At 36.2% G+C, this 20152-nt stretch overlaps 1 protein-coding gene across 1 annotated transcript; it reads left to right on the top strand.

Annotated features, from left to right (window-relative positions):
- The first annotated feature begins 843 nt into the window (after nucleotides 1-843).
- GRXCR2 (glutaredoxin and cysteine rich domain containing 2) lies at nucleotides 844-15415 on the top strand. The gene is made up of 3 exons (XM_016429073.2): nucleotides 844-1372; nucleotides 9045-9272; nucleotides 15233-15415. The coding sequence occupies exons 1-3, from the start codon at nucleotides 965-967 to the stop codon at nucleotides 15413-15415; spliced, it is 819 nt and encodes a 272-aa protein (XP_016284559.2). The 5' UTR covers nucleotides 844-964.
- The last annotated feature ends 4737 nt before the right edge of the window (nucleotides 15416-20152 follow it).

Raw genomic sequence — 20152 nt, 5'->3', positions numbered from 1 at the left:
GAAAATGTGGTAGAAGTGCATTGTATGGGCCTCAAAAGAGGTGAAATGATTGGAAGATATTGGATAATGCCAGAGAAATGGTATGAAATTGGAAATGGGAAATGAGGAGTATACTTCTCTGCCCCCCTTTTTCTTGTTCAGTCATGTCTGACTTTTTATAATCCCATTTGGGGTTTTCTTGGTAAAGACACTAGAGTGGTTTGCCATCTCCTTCTCTAGCTCATTTTAACAGATGAGGAAACTGAGGCAAACAGGATAAGTGACTTATCCAGTTAGTGTCTGAGTTCAGATTTGAACTCAAGTCTTCCTGACTCCAGGCCTGTTTCACCTAGTTGCCTGGAATATACTTATCACTGCCAAGGTTATAATCTTATCTCTACTACTTAGTACCTAAGTGACTCTGGGCAAGATGCTGAACCTCTCTGGGCCTGTTTCCCCACCTATTAAAAAAAAAGAGGCATTGGATTAGATCTAGTCTAACTTTAAGGTCTACTCTCTCCATTATATCCTCCCTTGCTGCTCTGGTCCACATTAATTTCTGTGAACATCCACTGAACTTAATAACCTATTTTCAACTTCATTGTTTCTTTGTTTGATACCAATGCATCTTTTCTCCCAAATCGTAATGCACAGCTACAGAGAGGACAGGACCAGGCTTTATTCCTTTTCCCTGCATCCTTAAGTACAATTTTGAGCATATAACGTTGGGCCCTTAAATATTTGTAAGCTGATTAACTCATCTTTGCGAAGTTCATACTTGCTCCCATAAATAGAACAACCTACTCACAGGTTCAGGCAAGCTCAGAAAAAAAAATCTTACCTTACATCCCCTTCTCTCTTCAATCCACAATTATATTTATTTTCATGAGTATCTATCAATATTTAATGTATGGGTGTCGGTTTAGCTGTAAGCTGAGAGTACCCTAACACCAACTTGAATTAATTATGCACTCTAGGGGAGACAATGAAATGCCCTTTTTTCAAAGCCCCAAGTTTCCCTGGCTTTTCTGGGAACGACAAGACAAAATCTCTACAGATGGATGATCCTGAGAAGAAGACAAATGAAAAATGTGAAAGCAAACCAAGAAAAGTGAGATTTAAAATATCTTCATCTTATAGTGGTAGAGTATTGAAGCAGGTTTTTGAAGATGGCCAGGAACTTGAGTCCCCAAAGGACGAATATCCTCACAGCTTTATCCAAGAGTCCTTTGAACCAGTGGAGAGTGTCTATGGGGCTGGAGAAGCTCCCAAACCAAGATTTTATTCGACAAAATTGACGGCTCAACGAATCAGCGTTTATAGAGAGGGAAATGCCTACACCCTGGCAGGTAGCCAGCCTCTCTTCAATGATTACAAAACCAATGATCATAAGGTAAGGACTATACATATTTCACTAGCTTTTTGGAAGAGGCTTCCTCCTAAATCCTTCTGATTACTGAAACCTCTCCGATTTGCATTTGACTCACATTCAATAAAAAAATACAAATGGTAAGTGAGCTACATGGGAAAATCATTAAAATAATACTTGGGGAAAATAACATGTGTGTTGATGAGTTATTGGAAATCTGAGTAAATACATGTAGTATTCAAATTTCACCAAGCATAATAAATTATTATAAGGGCTTGACCAGGCTCTTCTGTGTGTAAATTGAATAGACTTATTTATGAAGTTGCATTAATTCTCTAGCCACTACACTGCCTTTTATAGAATTATACAAAATGGATAGTTTTCTTTTCTAAAACAGATAATGGAGATAACTTTTTTCATTTTTAATGAACGAGGGCTAACAGCACTGAGACTTTACCACCTATCATCTCTGCTCTGCACATATCAAAGGCTTAATAAACATTTAGTGAACTCAGTTTTTAAAGGTTACAAATCAACAGACTGACAACCTTTGCTTTTCTTCTCTGGCCTCTTTGTGCCCCCACTCCTTTTCTTTTTTTACTTAGTTTATTAATTTACTCATTACCAATTCCATGTTTTAATAAATTTCCATACAAGTTTTCCCTAATTATATGGTCTAACTTATCTCCCTTTCTCCCTTTTGGTGCTGGTAGGCAGGATTATACATGTATTATCATGTAAAACATATTTTCATGTTGCTCATTTTTGTAAGTGAAGAATCTTATAAAACCCAAACCCCAAGACATAAACCCAAATAAACTAAAGTGAAAAATCATATGCTTTCATCTGCATTCTGACTCCAAAAGTTCTTTCTCTGGAGGTGGAACAGCATTCTTTGTCATAAGTCCCTCAGAATTGTCCTGGATCATTGTATTGCTGATAATAGCTAAATCTATCACATTTGGTCATTCCACAATATTGCTGTTACTGTGTACAGTGTTCTCCTGGTTTTGCTTATTTCACTCTGCTTCAGTTCATGTAGGTCTTTCCAGCTCTTTCTGAAATCATCCTGTTCATTTCTTACAGTGCAACAGTGCAATTTCATCTTCATCATATTACCACAATTTGTTCAGCTATTCTCTAATTAATGGATATCCTCTTAATTTCCAATTCTTTGCCACCACAAAAAGAACAGCTATAAATATTTTCATATAATATGTCCCCCTACCTTTTTATCTTTTTGAAATACAAACCTAGTACATTTTCTTACAGCTCTTTGGGCATAATTCCAAATTGTCCTCCATAATGGTTGGATCAGTTCACAACTCCACTTGCAATGCATTAGTGTCCCAGTTTTGTCATATGCCCTTCCCTACTCCTTTTCTGGCTATTTGTTTTATTAGTGATTTTACCAGACACTCAAGGTCATTGAGAGAGCTGTCAAAACTAAGATCAATCTATTTTTTTGACTTATCACTGAGAAAACATTAAGAAAAGATGGTGCTTAAAGTGATAGTAAAAATGAAGTTTTCATATGATCCATGATTTTCAGTATCCTAATATTATAAATAAACACAAGTTTATTTATTTTAAGGACTACAAAGTTTTGGGAAGTATTTACTGATTTTAAAAAACTTATAGAATGAGTAGGTATGCTCTCTGCCCATTAAGCCTGTAATTGCCACTTTGGATGAAATACTTTTCTATAATGTACTGAGGGAGGCAGTGTGGTACAATAAAAAGACCATTGAACCTTCCTCTCTGAACTTGGATTTATGGGATCTATGTTTGAATTCCACCTCTGCCATCTACATATTGTCTTTATGACATTGAGTAAGTCATTTAATCTCTCTTACCCTTAGTCTCTCCTGTAAAAATGTTTAACTAGATAACCTTTGAGGTCCCCTCAAAGTTTAGATCTATGATACTTAAAATATTATTGATGCATAAGACACCAGAGTACTTTCTCATCTAGGAAGTATAAAATGTAAAGGATATTTACTCATTTTCATTAATTTGCTAAAGTCCACAAGCATTTATTAAGTACTTATCATATTCTAGGCTAAGGGAATAACCCAGAATATGTGTTTAAGGAAAAACAAACTTTTAATGAAGATTATAAAAGTATGATTTAGGCATATCCATATTCATCAAATTAAGTAGATTTTATTATAATATTTTTACAGAATGTAAGTGATCAAAGTTTATTATGATATTTTAAATGATTTCAGTTTTCATAAGACATGCAGAATCAGTGAAGAAAATGTTAATTTGTTCAGTACTCCTAAGTCAGGTGATGGTGCAGTGGATAGAATGTTGGGCCTTTGGATAGGAAGACTTGAATTCAGATACTTACTAGCAGTGTGACTATGGAGAAATCCTTTAGCCTTCATTTGCCTCAGATTCCTCATCTATAAAATGGGAATAAAAATAGCATTATCCTCCCAGAGTTAATGTGGGAATCAAATGAGATTATTACTGTAAAGTACCTAGCAGAATGTCTGGCGCATAAATGCTATCTAAATGTTAGCTATCATCATTATCATCATTATTTTGAAAAGGTTCCCTAAAAACCTCAGGACCTAGGTCAGAAATTTTCTGAGTCATACCATCACCCCATCATTCTGAAGGGAAGTTTGAAATTCATCAGTTTTGTACTCATTCCAATTCCATGCTTTCAAATCCATTCCCATATTTTCATTCTTACTAACAATCTTCTAGTTCAGCACTCTCAGCCCTTTTTGCTGAGGCAGCCTCCTTATATAGTTCTCATTTATTCAGTGTCTTCTCTTTCTAATGAATCTCAAATACTAACTAGCAGTACTTTTTTCTTCCTATTGCACATTTACTTATGATTATATCTTGTCCCTGCTAAAAACTTTTAATGGTTTCCCATTGTATACAGAATAAAATCCAATTCATATCCAAGGCCCTTCCTAACTTGCTCTTACCTTTCCAGTATTATCTCAGCTACATTCCTCTGGTTTACATATGCTTTAGTTAAACTAGAACAATTATTAAAAGCTCTTCTATTTTTTCACCTCCATACTTTTGTTTAAACATTATCTTTATGTTATCTGCTCCCAAATGTCTACCAAATCAAGTCAAGAAGCATTTATTAAGAAGTTAAAGTGTTCCAGAGCACTGGTCTATAGCTTAGCCAAACAATAAGGATACCAAGATAAGCAAAAATAGTCCCTGCTCTCAAGAAGCTCATAGTCTAATGGGGGAGACAACATGCAAACCACTAAATACTAACAAGATTTGAACAGGACAAATTGGAGACAATCTCAGATGGTAGGAGATATCATTAAGGGGCATAGGGAATAGCTTTTTACAGATAGTAGGATTTTAGCTAAAACCTCAGGTAAGTCAGAAAAACCAGGAGATATTATTGAGGAGGGAGAGCAGTTCAGGCTTGGGGTTCTGTCAGTCAAAAATCTTGGGATTTAGTAGACTGCAAACTCACGTTGAGACAACAGTGGGATGTATCAGCCAAGAAAGCTAACATCATGGGCTGTGTTAAGAGAGGCATAGCATCCAGGACCAGGGAGGTGATAGTTTTGGTGTACTTTGCCTCAGTGAGACCACATCCATAGTATCATGTTCAGTTCTGGGTGCCACATTTTAGGAAGGACATTGATAACCTGAAGAGTATCCAGAGGAAGTGAATCAGGATAACCAGGTTGATGCCATTTGAACCCTGGCTGAAGGAAATGGGGATGTTTAGCCTGGAGAAGAAAAGACTCATATTGGGGGTGGGGTGAGGAGGGGAGACATATAATAATGATTTTTAAATAAATGAAACCTGTCTTGTGGAAGAAAGATGAGGTTTTTTTTCCTATTTGATCTCAGAGAGTAGAACTAGGAGCAGAGAGCTGGAATGAGGAGGTAAAAATTGCAAAAAGGAAAGTTTGGGTTTTATATAAGAAAAATCTTTCTAATAATTAATGCTGTCTAAAAGTGTAATGGACTGTCTCAGCAAATACTGAGTTCCCTCTTATTATTGGTCTTTGATTAAATTCTGGACAAATAGTTATATATGTTGTAAAGTGAATTTCTTTTGGTATAGGCTGAATTAGATGGCTGGAGTTGTGGTTCCTTCTAACTCTTGCAATTCTAAGATTTTGAGAACCTTTATTATAAGATGAAAAAAGGAAGCTAGAGGACAATGCAGAATTATTTAAGTGATAGAAAATAGGTCCTCTGAGAAATAGCAAAATGAGAAATCCTTTCTTATCACATCAGTTAGCCTGTAAAGACAAGATGAAAGGTAGAATAAATGACCTTTAATAGAGACTTCCAGGGTGCTCATCTCCAATAAATATTGATTATAAAAAACCACAACTACACTAATATTTTTATGCTGGGCACTGTGAAAAGGGAAGTACTTGATCATTCTGAACTCCAATGGATAGAATGAGTACACAAGGCAGTCCATCTTCATTCCCATAATATGTGAAATAAGATCCCATGGACTCAAGTTACATGGAGAGAGTTTCCTTAGATACAGAGAGGACTTCTTGGCTTTCAAGGTGACTGAATATTAGAATAGTATATCAGTTGAGCAAGTGGAATATTTATCTTTGGAAATAAAACTAGAATAAAAGGGCATCTGCCTTAGATAATAAAGATCAAGGGCTCTTAAACCTTTCTGAACCATATGCCCCTTTGGTAGGCTAGTGCAGCCTATGGACTCATCAGAATAATTTCTAAATGCATAAAATCCAAAGGAAATCAGTGATTAAAATATCGTTATCAAAATATTAAATAACAGCAATACAAATCCACTGATCACAAGGTAAGAACCCTTGCTTTAGACTGTGACCCATTTGGAAGGAAAGGGTTTGATCAGATGACCCCTTTATGGCCTTTCAGTTTGCCTTTTTCAAAACAGCTCTAACAGCGGGAGAACTTTATTAGAACCCAACTAACCTCTTTGACTACTTACCACTGGAAGGGAAATGGAGCCTTCAAAAAGTGCCACCACCCTTATCTCTCAGTGCTTAGAAACCGATACAGAACAGTGAAACAGGATTCCAATTTGCATTAAACAATAAGAAATGACCTCTGCTACATGATCCCTTGAGGAAGACAGGAGGCAACAGGAAAACTTGTGGCTTTAGAAGATTGTCCTCTCTAGCCAGGACAGTGTATTTCAAGGTCAATTTAAAGGGATATTAAAATGTGTAAGACCGGCTAAAAGGAGGTCCAGATTAAGTTTGTTGTGGTTACAATATGATTCTTTGAAAATGATATGTAATTCTGTATTAGTTAGTTAAACTGACTTAAACTGTTCTTTAGGAGGATAAAAATATGTACACTATTGAATGTCAGGTTCTTTTTTTTTTAAATTTGTAAAATATACCTAAATGAATTTTGTGATCCCTATTCCTTTGTTTGCTCTTACTGAAATATCTTCTTTCTCTTCTCTACCTGTCCAGTTCCTTTTGATCTTTAAATGTTCAACTCAAATTGTACCTCCTCCAGGTAGCCTTCCTTGACCCCACCACCCTAGATGATCACTCATGCTATTGAGAACCCACCATTCTTTGTATCTCTCTTTTTTTTAAAACATTATTTTATTTGGTCATTTTCATACATTGTTCATTGGAAACAGATCATTTTCTTTTCCTCCCCCCAACCCCCCCACCACCCCTTCCCTTTGTATCTCTCTTACTGTACTTTTGTATCTAGCCTTGTTCTATAATGGTTGTTGTTAATGCTTTATTTTCTTCACTTTGCAAAGACAAACTCCTGTCTTTTCCCCCCTTTTATTGCTCATAGAATCTGGCAAAGGGCTTTGAACATAATAGGGTAAAGGAACATTTGCTAAATTCAATTTTATGATCCTAGAACTTATTTGTATGAGATTACCTTTGCAGAGATTTAGTGTTAGAAGAGATTCCAGAAGTGATTTAGTTCAACTCTTGAAATTTACAGACAAAAGTATATATAGTCCAGAATGGTTGAATGATTTGAATAAGGTAACACTCTATTAAGTCAGGATTCAAATCCAAGTGCTCCAGTTTTAAAACAATAGATTTGGAAATGGAATGGAGCTTAAAAGCCATTGAGTCCAACCTTCTCAATTTATAGATGAACTAACTGAGCCACCGAGAAGCTTCTTTAGATTCACAATGCTATTAAGTGCCTGAAATGTCATTTGAACTCAAGTCTTCCTGACTCCAAGTACAGTACTATACCAGGTTGCATGTCATAATTGTCAAGGCTCTTCCCCATTATCCACTGCCTTTCACATTTTTTATGTTATTTATCTGGAAAATTAGATGCTGGTGGTTTATCACCCCTATAGGATAGTTCATCAAAGGAAAAACAACAGGGCAGAATTTTTTTTTTAAGAGGAATTAGTCATCATCCGTAATGTTATTTTCATGAATAACCTTCAGTGAAGGGACAGCTAGGTGGCTTAGTGGATAGAGAATTAGGCTTGGAGATGGGAGGTCCTGGGTTCAAATGTGACCTCAAGACACTTCCAAGTTGTGTGACCCTGGGCAATTGACTTAACCCCAATTACCTAGCCATTACCGCTCGTTTGCCTTAGAACTATACTTGGTATTGATTCTAAAACTGAAGATAAAGGTTTTAAAAAGTAACCTTTACTGGTTCTGTTTAGGTCTGACATAGGACAAGTTTGAGAAGTGAACTATAACTAGGTTAAATAAACTCATGTTAGGCTCAGTTGGTAGATGTGCCCCCATATCAGACATTCCCAAAAGGCTCGGTGGAGCTGACCTGCCTCCTCTCTTGAAGACTCTTTGAAGTTAAGATTATCCTTTATTTCCTTTGGTTACATTTGTATTAATACTGAGGCTTGGCTGAATCTGGCCTTCTGTTTACTATGCTTGGCTGAAATTGTGACTCCTATAAAAAGTCTTTCTCCTGTTACTTTTACACTTATCTCCAGGACTGGGTCAGGAAGAAAAAAACTTACACCTGCATTTAAAAACCTCCAAACTTATTTTTAGTACCTCACAGTGGATTTGGGCAGGGTATGAAATGTATGGAATGAGAGGGAAAAGCATATCATGTTCTATTTGGAGACCGAGTCACTGAAAATACCTTTGGAACGCCTCTTCTTCTTTCCCTTCCATTCTCTTTCTCTTCCTTCCTGCTTCTCCTCTTCTCTATACCTATTTTTCTCCTTCCATTTAAATCCCTCCTCCTGCTTCTCCTCCTTCTCTCTCTCTCTCTCCTTCCTCCTTTTCTTTGATCCTTTCCCCTTCTTCTTCAATCTTTCCTCTCTCTCCCCCTCTCATTCCTCTTCTCTGTACCTTTTCTTCCTTCTTCTATTTACTTCCCTCTTCTCCTTCTTTTCTCTTTCTCTCCTTCCTCCTTTCCTTTTTTCTCCCTTTCCTTTTTCTTCCCCTCTGACTCTTCTTCCATTCTTCTCAATCTCTCTCTCTCTCTCTCTCTCTCTCTCTCTCTCTCTCTCTCTCTCTCTCTCTCTCTCTCTCTCTCTCTCTCTCTCTCTCTCCTTTCTTCCCTTTCTCACTTCCCACCTCTTCTTCTCCCTCTTCTCTCTTTCATTTTCTCTCTCCCTCTCACTTTTCTAATTGGCACATGTAAAACTGTAGATCTTTAGTCTAGTTGTTAGAGCTAATTGTTTTCCCACTCTCATCTTATTCACTGGGGAATTCAGCACAAAAGCTGTGCTCATTTTCACTCTCTGTAGTCCCCAGCTATTATAGATTTTGGCAAGATAATCATCTACACTAATAACCTGAAAATCATCCGAACTTCAATGGACAAAAAAGACTTCATGAGAAAAGTCCTCCAGAAGGGAGAAGAGGGAGAGGAACAGTTCCTGGTGAGCAAAGAAGAGGGTGATGGAGACAGCGATCAAACTGATGGCCCACTGCCAGAAGCAGAAAACACATTTGTCCACAACCAATATATCCAGGTATAGCAAAGTGGGTTGTGATTGAATTTCTGCCATAGGGACTGCCACCACAGAGACCACCATGATTTTTAGAGTCTTTCCAATGTCATTTCCCATATTTTAGTTACTTCAGTCCTTACAAAGGTCACCACTACAGATACTGCATTATGGTTTAAGAAAGACCACGAGAAAAATGCAAACATCTTTTAAGTGAGTTATAAACTTTTTGAATTTTCCAAAGGAAGTATCTTTTCTAAAAGCACATAGACCAATAGAGAATATGGCTGTAAAGTAATGCAATTGGTAACTAAACTAGGAAAAAAACTATAAATGACAACTTTTGCCCATTTTATTTTACAGTTAAAATGCTTCATAAATGTTAGCACACCACATAAATGTGAGCTGTTATTACCACACTAAGAGCCTATATTTAGAAAATATTTATTTGTGACTTTTTACATTGCTTTCACTCTATAATCAATCTACCACATATTGCCCTCCCTTGTAAAAAAAAAGTACAATTAAGCAAAACAAGCCAATATATTGGCCCTCTCTGATAACATATTCCTCACTCTGTACCCACAGTCTACCATCCCTCTGCTGAGAGAAGGGAGGCATGTTTTATCTCCAGGCCTCTGAAGTCAAGATTGCCTACCTCTGTTTTGAAGTCATTCTTTGCTCTGGGCAGACATCCGTTAATTGGGTCTTTAAACAGCTGATCCTGGGCAATAAAGCTTTGTTCAGATGAAGAATCTTATGGTTTTGCTTGATTTTATGGTGATTTATGGTTTTTTTTTAATCTCTTCACATTCCTGGGATGAAAAAAAAATCAAATGCTATATGAATATTTTTAGTACATTATTTTCAGCTTGTGATTATAATCTTAGACATATATAACTTTAGGAAATCATCTAATCACTAAGTATATCTTATAGATCTAGGGTAAGTCATCTAACCTCTGTCTGCTTCAGTTTTCTCATCTGTAAAATGGATGTAATTGTGAGAATGGAATTTATCATATTTATATTAAAATGTTTATATTTATAAATACATATTATATTACATAATACATATATTTTGTGTAAATACACAAAAGTATGGGACAGCTAGGTGGCATAATGGATAGGGCATCAGGCCTAGAGTAAGAAAGACCTAAATCCAAATCTAGCCTCAGACACTTACTGGCACTGAGACCCAGAGGAAGTCACCTAACCTCATTTGCTTCAGTTTCCTCATCTTTAAAGCAAGCTGGAAAAGAATATGACAAACCACTCCAATATCTCTGCCAAGTAAATTCCAAATAGGATCACAAAGAACTGGACATTACTGAAAATGACTGAACAACAACATGATATATGTATACATACCTATAAAATTTATAAACAATAACATTTATAAAGCACTTTGCAAACATGCTATGTAATGCTAGCTATATCTACCTTATCTCAACAAATCCTCTCACTTTACACAATGAAGAAGCTTGGCATCACATAGGTGAGGTATTTTGCTCAAGAGTACGTAGCAATTTTTGAACAAAAATGGTCTTTTAAAAATATTAGAAATGGATGATGAAATTCATTATTGTTTAGTACATTCTTCAATAATTTAATTCAATGTTCAACAAACATTCTAATGTGCATTTTCTTTGAAGAAAGGAGGAATGAGAAAGCAGTTGCCTGTGTAGCAGATGGCTTTATCTGCTACACAGGAATAATCAGGAAGAGAAGAGAGAAGAAAAAAGGGATGAGGGATTGATCAAGCAATCAAATATCTATTGAGAACCTATTATAGGTAGTGTACTAGTTATGTGAGAGATGCAAAGAGAGATGTAACTGATTAGTAATTAATCAAAAGTTCTAGGTTTGCCATATGCAAAAGTGGCCATTTAAAGTAAAACAAGCCTTTGAGACCAGATATGGGAGAAGGATGGATATACTTTCATTTCTAGGACCCTGCTTTATATTTCAATATCATCAGTTATAGTAATTATCACATGCTGTCTATATTGATGGAGTACTGTTCTCAGGAAGTCATTATCATATGTCCCTATTTAGACACATAAGCACAATAACACTAATACATAAAACCGTTATCATGCATTGCACAGATTATTACTGGCATATTGTATGCTACCTTGGTCCCTGGACTTTAAAAAATGATGACTGAAAATAATTTGATGCTATACAGTTTTCAAAGAGCTTTCTAGACATCTAATCCTTAAAACAATTTTGTGAACTAGGTATTTTGTTCTTATATTACAGATGAGGAAACTGAGACTTAGGCAGGGTTTTGTGACTTGTTTATGGTTACACAGCTACTAAGAGTCAAAATGACAATTTGAATCCAGATCTTTCTCACATTCAAGGTCAGAGATATTCAAGGCCAGAATGCTATCTATCCATTATAGTAGCAGTTCTCAAGTATGGTTTAGGGATCCCTTGGACTCCCCAAGTTCCTATCAGAGGATGCCCAAAGCCCAAACTGTTTTCATAGTAACAGTAAGATGTTTTCATTTTCACTATAATAAATATCAATAGATATAACCCACATAAACACAGGTTCTTGAGGGAGGATTCCCTCCAAAATATTTAAGAGTATAAAGGGGTCCTGACACTAAAAAGTTTGAGAACCACTAGATTACATCATCATATTTCTAAAATGAAGATTTTAATTTTTTAGTCCTGTGATTTCATCAGTGATGAATTGTTGATGTACATATCTATACTTCTGTACTATTAATGGGGGGAGGGTTGAGATTTTCAGATCTTTGATTTTTTCACTGTGGAAACTTCCTTAACAGCCATAGATAGGCAGCCTTTTATTTATAGTATTAGAGATTTGCCTCAAGTCCATGAGAATTTGAATAATTTGCCTAGGATCACTCCAGAGTTGATCCCCCATCTATTATGCCAAGCTGTCTAAAAAACAAAAGCAAGATACCCTCTATTTAAGAGGATATACTAGGAAGATTTCACAGAAGAGGGAAAACGATAAAAGTCTCAGAAGACAGATTCCTTGAAAAAAGGATAAAAGGAATAGAAATTATTTACTATTTATTCATAAAATTATTAAATACTTACTCTATACAAAGCTTTGCATTGGGGATAAGAATATTGTCCCCGCCCTCAAGGGAGATATGATGTGATGAAGGGGTCCATGACTTCATTATTTTCTAGTGTAAGAAAGGTCTGTCTTTGAGCAAGTGATACTGAGAAGCTTTTCATGTCCTTGGAAAATCAATCATCAGCACAAATAAAACAAGAGAGACTTCTTTTGAATATAAAGAAAACTTGTTTTTTAGGTGACCAGAGGATGTTTTCAATTTCACATCTCTAGGGATAGCCAAGAAAAGAGTAGAAAGGTATATGTCCTGGTCATTTGTCTATAAGCAGGTAACTGGATAGTTCTACTTTGGGAAGTTCCATCCAGTTCTAGAATCATAATAATCTATGGTTTTCCCACATATTTTCATATAGTAGGAGCAATAGTTATTGTTCAGGAGAGACTCTGATTTTATTCAAATTTTGGATGGGGAGACAGTGTGCTACAATGGATAGAGAGTGCGAGCTACTGCTTGACAAATGTGGGTCTGAATCCTTCCTTTGGAGGGGTTCAGGTGCCTTATTTGTTAAAAAAAAGAGTCATCAGGAAAAACCAGGCCTAGATTAATGTGTCTGTCAGCAAATCTGGCTTAATAATTATTTTTAAGTTTAGTTTTGAGAGACTTGTGGGTTTTAGAAACAATGCTACAAATTAAGACAAGAAGGCATGCTAAAAGTTTTCACTTCATTTACCTTCCATCTAAACTAATTTTTTTTAAACCTTTACCTTCTGTCCTAATATCAATTCTAAGATAGAAAATGAGCAAGGGTTAGGCAATGGGGTTGAGAGACTTGCCCAGGGTTACCTAGCTAGGAAGTGTTTGAGGTTGATTTGAATGCAGGACCTACCCTCCAGGCCTAGAGCTCTATCCACTGTGCTACCTGCGTGCTCCTAAACTGTGTTTTAAAATGCTACTTGTTTCCTTATCTCCTGGAAAAGTTTTATTTTTTAAAAGGCCAAAGATCACCAAGGAATCTCTACTGACTGAGTTACTTTTTGTTCTATTACATGGAAGAGTAAAGCTATCGGGGACCTTTATAAAAGAGCAGGGTGTATGTATGAAAGGCAGAATAATCCTTGAACCCATATATTAGCTATATTGGAAAAAAAGAAAGAATGAAGAGGAAAGAAAATTGAACTCAGTTGCAATGAAACATGGAGAAAAAAATGTGTGCTCACTTGACTTGATATCATAAATCACTGGGACTTCTGTATGCTTTATGTGATTTTACTCGGAACCTTGGTTTCCATTGAGACACATTATTTGTCTTTTTTTTAAAGAAAAAAATCGAAAAAGAAGGATGGGGAAAACAGACCCTGAGAGAAAAATCAAAAATCTAAGTTCCATCTAGAATTATCTCTGTTTCCTTGGTTTTTGATTTGTATTGAGAAGGAAGCAAATTACTTATAAATCATTCAAGAAATTGGAAGCTAATTCTTAAGAAGTAAGGTCATGCTAAAGAGCACTTTGGTTTCCTTACTAGGTGTGTTACTTCAGGCAGCTAATTTTTATTTATTCCCATTTAACATGTGGGGATCTCAGCCTCAGTTTCCACATCTGGAAATTGGGGGTATAAGTATACTTCTTGTCTCACAGGATTGTGGTGAGGGAAGAAGTGCTTGGTAAACAGTAAAGTCCTCTATGAATGTGAACTATCATTTCCTCCTTATGGTTCACTTAGGAATAACACTGTAAAGTGTACAGACATTAAAATCCTCTAGATTTAGGGTATGAGATATTGCTAGTGGTAGAAATGGGAATTCCTACTTGTGGCACATCAAAATCTCAAAATTTTTACTGAATGAATCAGGTCCAAGTTTGGCTATGAAAACAGATTTTTGAGAAAAATGTAGATTGGCAATATTCCCCCCCCCCCCCCCCAAGATACCTTTTTGAAAAACATACTTCATAGTTTTTGAACAATAATAGGGAAAATGTTAACATTCCTCAGGCTCTCTCTCATCAATGAATCAAGGAACATAAGTCAACAATTCATTACAAAATAAGTTCATTGGGATTCCTCAAACATCTTTTGCCAACTGCACTGGTTTTATTTCAGCGAACCAATATTTCCCTGAAAAAGATTTAGTCCACTTTACTTCTAGGAAGAATTGTAAGGATTAATACACACCCAAATCCTTCAGTATGGTGGTAGTGAACAGTGGGATGAAGAAAGAAGAGGGAAAATGATACTGAGAAAGTTCCAAGATAGGAAAGGGAGTCTCAAGATGATAGGATTAACTAATCCAGTGCCTAAGAAAACTAGAAGAAGGCTTTTGAATTGACAGAGCTTATAAACTATCAGTGAAAGATTCCAAATAAAACTAATTTTAATCCACTAAAATTAATGACCACATATCACATTGGACTGTCATGAAAAGTGCTGCAGAGATTGGAAAGTATTTGTCTATCTTAGTCTTTAAAATGATTAGTTATATAGGACAAGATGAATTCCCATACATATAGACATCTAGATATTGGTGCATAAAGAGCTAGCCCTAGAGTGAGGAAGACCTGATTTCAGTCCTACTTTAGACACTTACTAGCTGCATGGTGCAGAGCAAGTCATCTAATTTCTGCCTGCCTCAATTTACTCATCTGTAAAATGGGGATGATAACACCTACTTCCCAGGGTTCTTGTAAGGACTGAAAGACATAATTTATATAAAATGTTTTTCAAACCTTAAAGAACAATAGAAATGCTGGCTATTATAAGTCTATGGTCTAGTCATTGCTTCTACTTTATTATTAGCCATTTGTGGTACTGTTCTGAAATCTTTGACTAGACCCTTCCCCCCCTTTCCTCGCTTCGCCCCATTTGTGGATATGATGGGCCTGTGTTGAAGCAGTAACCAATTCTCAGGTTTGTTTCTTTCAGGAAGGGGAGATCCCTGAACACAACTGCTTCCACTGTAGAGGATCAGGCAGTGCTACTTGTTCTCTGTGCCACGGAAGCAAATTCTCAATGTTGGCTAATAGATTTAAGGAATCTTACCGGGCCCTGCGATGTCGTGCTTGTAATGAGAATGGCCTCCAGCCCTGTCAGATTTGCAATCAGTAACCTGTGACTTCCATGTGCTTTGTTTGATTGTCTGGATTGGTTTCTGATAAACTACCTGATCCATCCTTTGATCTCATCAGGGGAAGAAGCATTGAAGTTGTCACCTGTGCCACCAGTAAATCCACATGATATATCTACCTGAGGATGGTGAGGGTGAAGGGGTGGGGGGTGGGGGCAGAATGGGTCTAAGCCACAGGGGCATTTGGGACTTCCACTCTCTTCTGGAACTAGTGCTAACAGTGTCCTCCAGGGGTCCTCAGCTCAGTTTTCTGTCATTGATGGACATTTAAGTTAGAAGCTTGAAAACCATTCTTTGTTTTGTTTTCTTTGCAGGCTGTTTTGCACATTCAATCCAGCAAACATTTATTAAGTTTCTATGATGTAGTAGAAGGTACTGTCAACACAAAGAAAAAATGAAAGTCTGTGCCCTTGGGAAGCTTACACACCAATGTACACAGATACACAAACATGAAGTGCTCTCTCTCTATACAACGGCACACGTGCTAATTGCAAGACACCACTGGGAGAATCAGAAAAGCCTGTAAGCAGGAGCTGGGTCTTGAGTTGTGCTTTGATGGAAACTGGGGATTCTAAGGGTGAAAGGTGAGAAATGAGGGCATTCCAGGCATGACCAATGACTTCAAACCTGAAGAAAAGGATTGAAAAGGCAAGATCCTGGGGAACAGAATTCTGGTTGTTTGTAATGCATCTTAAATTGTCATTGGTCAAACTGACATTCTAATTTACTAGGAGAGACAGGGGTTCCAAATGTCTGGCAGGTCATTGTTAGCAATGCAGATGGTGGGAGCTTTGGAGGGAAGATAAGCAAACAGAGTAGACCTTTTCTTCCAGAGCCTTTAGAAAATTATGTTTGATGTGCTTGGGTACTAGTTGTGCAGGCAGTAAAGAAAATGATTACTTCTAAGGACATGATAAGAAAAGACACTGCTATGTGCCTTTAGATACAGAAGTTTTAAGCCAAGTCAGTTACTTGTGACAATTTTGGTGCTTAGGTGGGCATGTGACTTTAGACTTCCTTCAGCCCCAAATTATGAATATGTAAATAAGCTTACTTTAATTCTGCAATGTCTCCCTTATCTCTCCATAAATGGTGATAGGTGAAAATGACATATTACTAAAACCTTTCCTTTTAGATCCTCCTCCAAATCTATTTTTGCTTCAATCAAGGCAGGTTTAAAAATGTCCCCTCCCTTATATATGCTCATATACATAGTGAAGTAAAGTGGGATAGGTGAGTAAATAGTAAGTATTGAAGTCTTAGGGATTTGTTTATCTCTAAGATTCAACCTTTAAGATAATTTCACAGTAAAATTCTTTTCAGGCAACTTAGATCCTTCTTTTTTGAAAAGATGAAAATATTTCTTGAAGGGATAAACATTTTCTGCTTTCTTTTTCTCTCATCAGGTTCCCTACACCATGACATGCTATTGCTCACCCACCTTTACATATTTCTGTAATTAACTACCTCCCACCTTTCGTTGCCTTTCAAGGTATTCTATTAGCTATTGGAACTGTAACAGTTCCAATTTCTCAAAATTATAGAGAAGGAAGTGATGTCGAACCACCATTTAGTCAATCTCCTTGCCTTCAGGCATTATACTTTGGTATAAGGGATTCTGCCCCCCTCAATCCCCATATTTTGTTCAGAGTTTAGTATTTTATATACTGAAAAATAAAAGTATCATTAGTGTCTTTCTTTAACTGCTAAATGTGAAATTACTTGCTTTGGGGTACAGAAAGAAATGAAAGGTTTTGGTTGGATGGTTGTTTAAAAGAATTACTTGAATGATTCCTATGCCTGCAATTGAATGAAAATCTTGGGGCAAATATTTAGATTTTGGATCACCCTTGGATTCTGAACTTTAATATGGGCAGTTTCTTGACCATCTTGTATACTAAGGAAATCATTGACCTTTTTGCAGAAATGGTTATTCTTTGACCAAGAAAGCCTGAAAATTTCCCCTCTATGCTTTGACTTTGAGTTAAACTGTTATATTATATATAGTTTTTAAAACATTCCCCCATAAGTAGTTGTATAATAATGCCAAATAAAGTGTTATTTACATTTACAAACACTCTAGAATGGTAGGGGATTACTATGAGAAACCTTATAGAGAAATTCTTTCTAATAATTGACAAAGTTCCCTGGGTCTATTATGGTTGTATTTGCATTCCACTACTCCCCCCCCTCAGTTACCTACATAGAAGCTCATCTATAGATCACAAGGAGATGAAATAAAGATCTACAACTGAGGCCATATGGTTTTTAGACAACATTTTTACTTATGTTTAAAAAATATTCTTCCTTGAATCATTTGGAAATATCACTCCATGCCTTGGTTTCCCCATCTTTAACTTGAAGGGCTCAGACTATGCAAGCTCTGAATTCCTTTTCAGTCCTTGACATATTATTTTAAAATTAAGGAAATGATGCATTCTATATTTATGTTATTAAAAAAAGATCATTTCCTTATTGTCATTTTTTAAAAGTTTAGTCATGAGATTTATGTGAACCTAAATGTTAGTGCTGAGCTTCCCAAGTATTTTTTTTTCAGCCCTTACCTTTTGTCTTAATGTCAGTGACAGCTAGGAAGTTTCTGAGACTAGATTTGAACCCAAGCCCTCCCAACTCCATGACTGCTATTCTATTTACTGTGCTACCTCCCTCCCCTTTGAACTTCTTAAATATTAGATATCTCTATCTAAGAGTAAGATGTCTGGTCTCCCCTCTTCTCAGTGGGTATATGTGATCTAGTAGAAAGAAAACTGAATTTAGATTCCAAAGGTCTATATTAAAATTCCAAATATTTTATTACTATTTGTGGTGCCTTAGGCAAGAGAAAGAAGAAAGAGACTAGACTTGGGTTGGGGAACCTATGGGATGAGTGCTGGAGGGGGCTGCTCCCTTCCCCCTTTCCACATGCTTCCTTCCTCCCCTGTCTGGGGTAAGGCAGGGGTTCATATGCAACATGAGGATTGCAGTTTGGTTCCTCTGTCTCTAAAAGGTTCACCATCACTGGTTTAGACCAATCATTTCATTGCTATAGGGAACTCCTAGTTTAGTAAATTTCCTCCACCAATGAAGACTGACATCTTCTCTGCAATCTATAATCTTAGAAAGGAGCTTCCCATCTGGCTAAGAAATAGAGTGGTGGATCAGTGGAATAGATTAGGTAATCAACATTTAGTAGTTAATGTCCATAGCATCAGTGTTTAATAAAGTCAAGGATCTAAGATTTTGGGAAAAAAATTCACTACTTGACAAAAACTGCTGGGAAAACTGGAAAGCAATATGGCAGAAATTAGGCATGGACCAACATCTCACACCATAATACTCCAGGATAAAGTCAAAATGGATATTTGGTGTAGAAATAAAGGGTGATACCATAAACAAATTAGGAGAACATGGAAAAGTTTACCTATTAGAAATATGGATAAGAGAAGAATTTATGACCAAATGAGATATAGAGAATATTATGAAAAATGAAATAAATTTGATTACATTAAATTTAAAAGGTTTTGTACAAATAAAACTTTACAACCAGTTTTAAAGGAAACAACAAACTTGGAAAAGAATTTGTAGCAAGTATCTGACTAAAGTCTCATTTTTCAAAAATATAAATAACTGAATTAATTTTATAAGAATATAAAGCATTACCCAAATGAAAAATGGTCACATGATATGTACTGGCAGTTCTCAGAGGAAGAAATTAAAACTATCTGTAAGCATATGAAAAAATGCTCCAAATTACTATTGATTAAAGAAATGCAAATTAAGACAACTCTGAGATACTACACCTATAAGACGACCACAAAGGAAAATGATAATTATTGGAGGGGATATGAGAAATTTGGGAAACTAATACATTGTTGTTGGAACTGTAAACTTATCTAACCATTCTGGAGAGCAATATGGATCCAGGCTCAAAGGGCTACAAAACTATGTATACCCTTTGTCCCAGCAATACCACTACTGGGTCTGTATTCCAGAGATAAGGGAAAAGGACTTACCTGTATTGAAATATTTTTAGCAGTTCTTTTTATAGTGGCAAAGAATTGGAAACTGAGGAGATGTCCATCATTCAGGGAATGGATGAACAAATTGGGGTATAAGATTGTAATGGAATACTATTTCACCATAAGGAATGATGAACAGGATGAGTTCAGGGAAAACTGGAAAGATTTCTATGAACTGATGCAAAATGAAGTGAGCAGAACAGGGAGAAAAATGACTACAGTACCAGAAATATTATACTATCATCAACTATCAAGGACCAAACTATCATCAGCAAAGCAAGTCTCCAAGACAATAAGAGACTTAAGATAAAAATGCTATCTACAGCCAAAGAAGGAACTTGGAGGCTGAGTGCCGATGAAAGCATGCCATCTTCCATGATATTTCCCTTTTGAGATTCCTATGTAAGTGTGATGTGTATTTTCTATCATTACATGAGCAATATGGAAATATATATATATACATATATATATATATATATTACATGAATGTATGGGTATACCTTGTATTCACTGTCTGTTGGGATATAAGGATAGGGGAGTAAGAAAATTTAAATTTTAAAATGTCAAAAAACCAGTTGTCAAAAAGTGTTTCTACATGTTACTGAAAAAAAAAAGAGAAAGAAAGTAACTTCCCTATGATACTAAAAGTTTGCCCAGAGTTGCTTACAGATCTCGTAGTATGTGGCAGATAGGACTAGA

This window comes from Monodelphis domestica, chromosome 1 (assembly GCF_027887165.1).
Source record: "Monodelphis domestica isolate mMonDom1 chromosome 1, mMonDom1.pri, whole genome shotgun sequence".
Taxonomy (NCBI): Eukaryota; Metazoa; Chordata; class Mammalia; order Didelphimorphia; family Didelphidae; genus Monodelphis; species Monodelphis domestica.
This window is presented reverse-complemented; position numbering and strand designations above follow the sequence as displayed.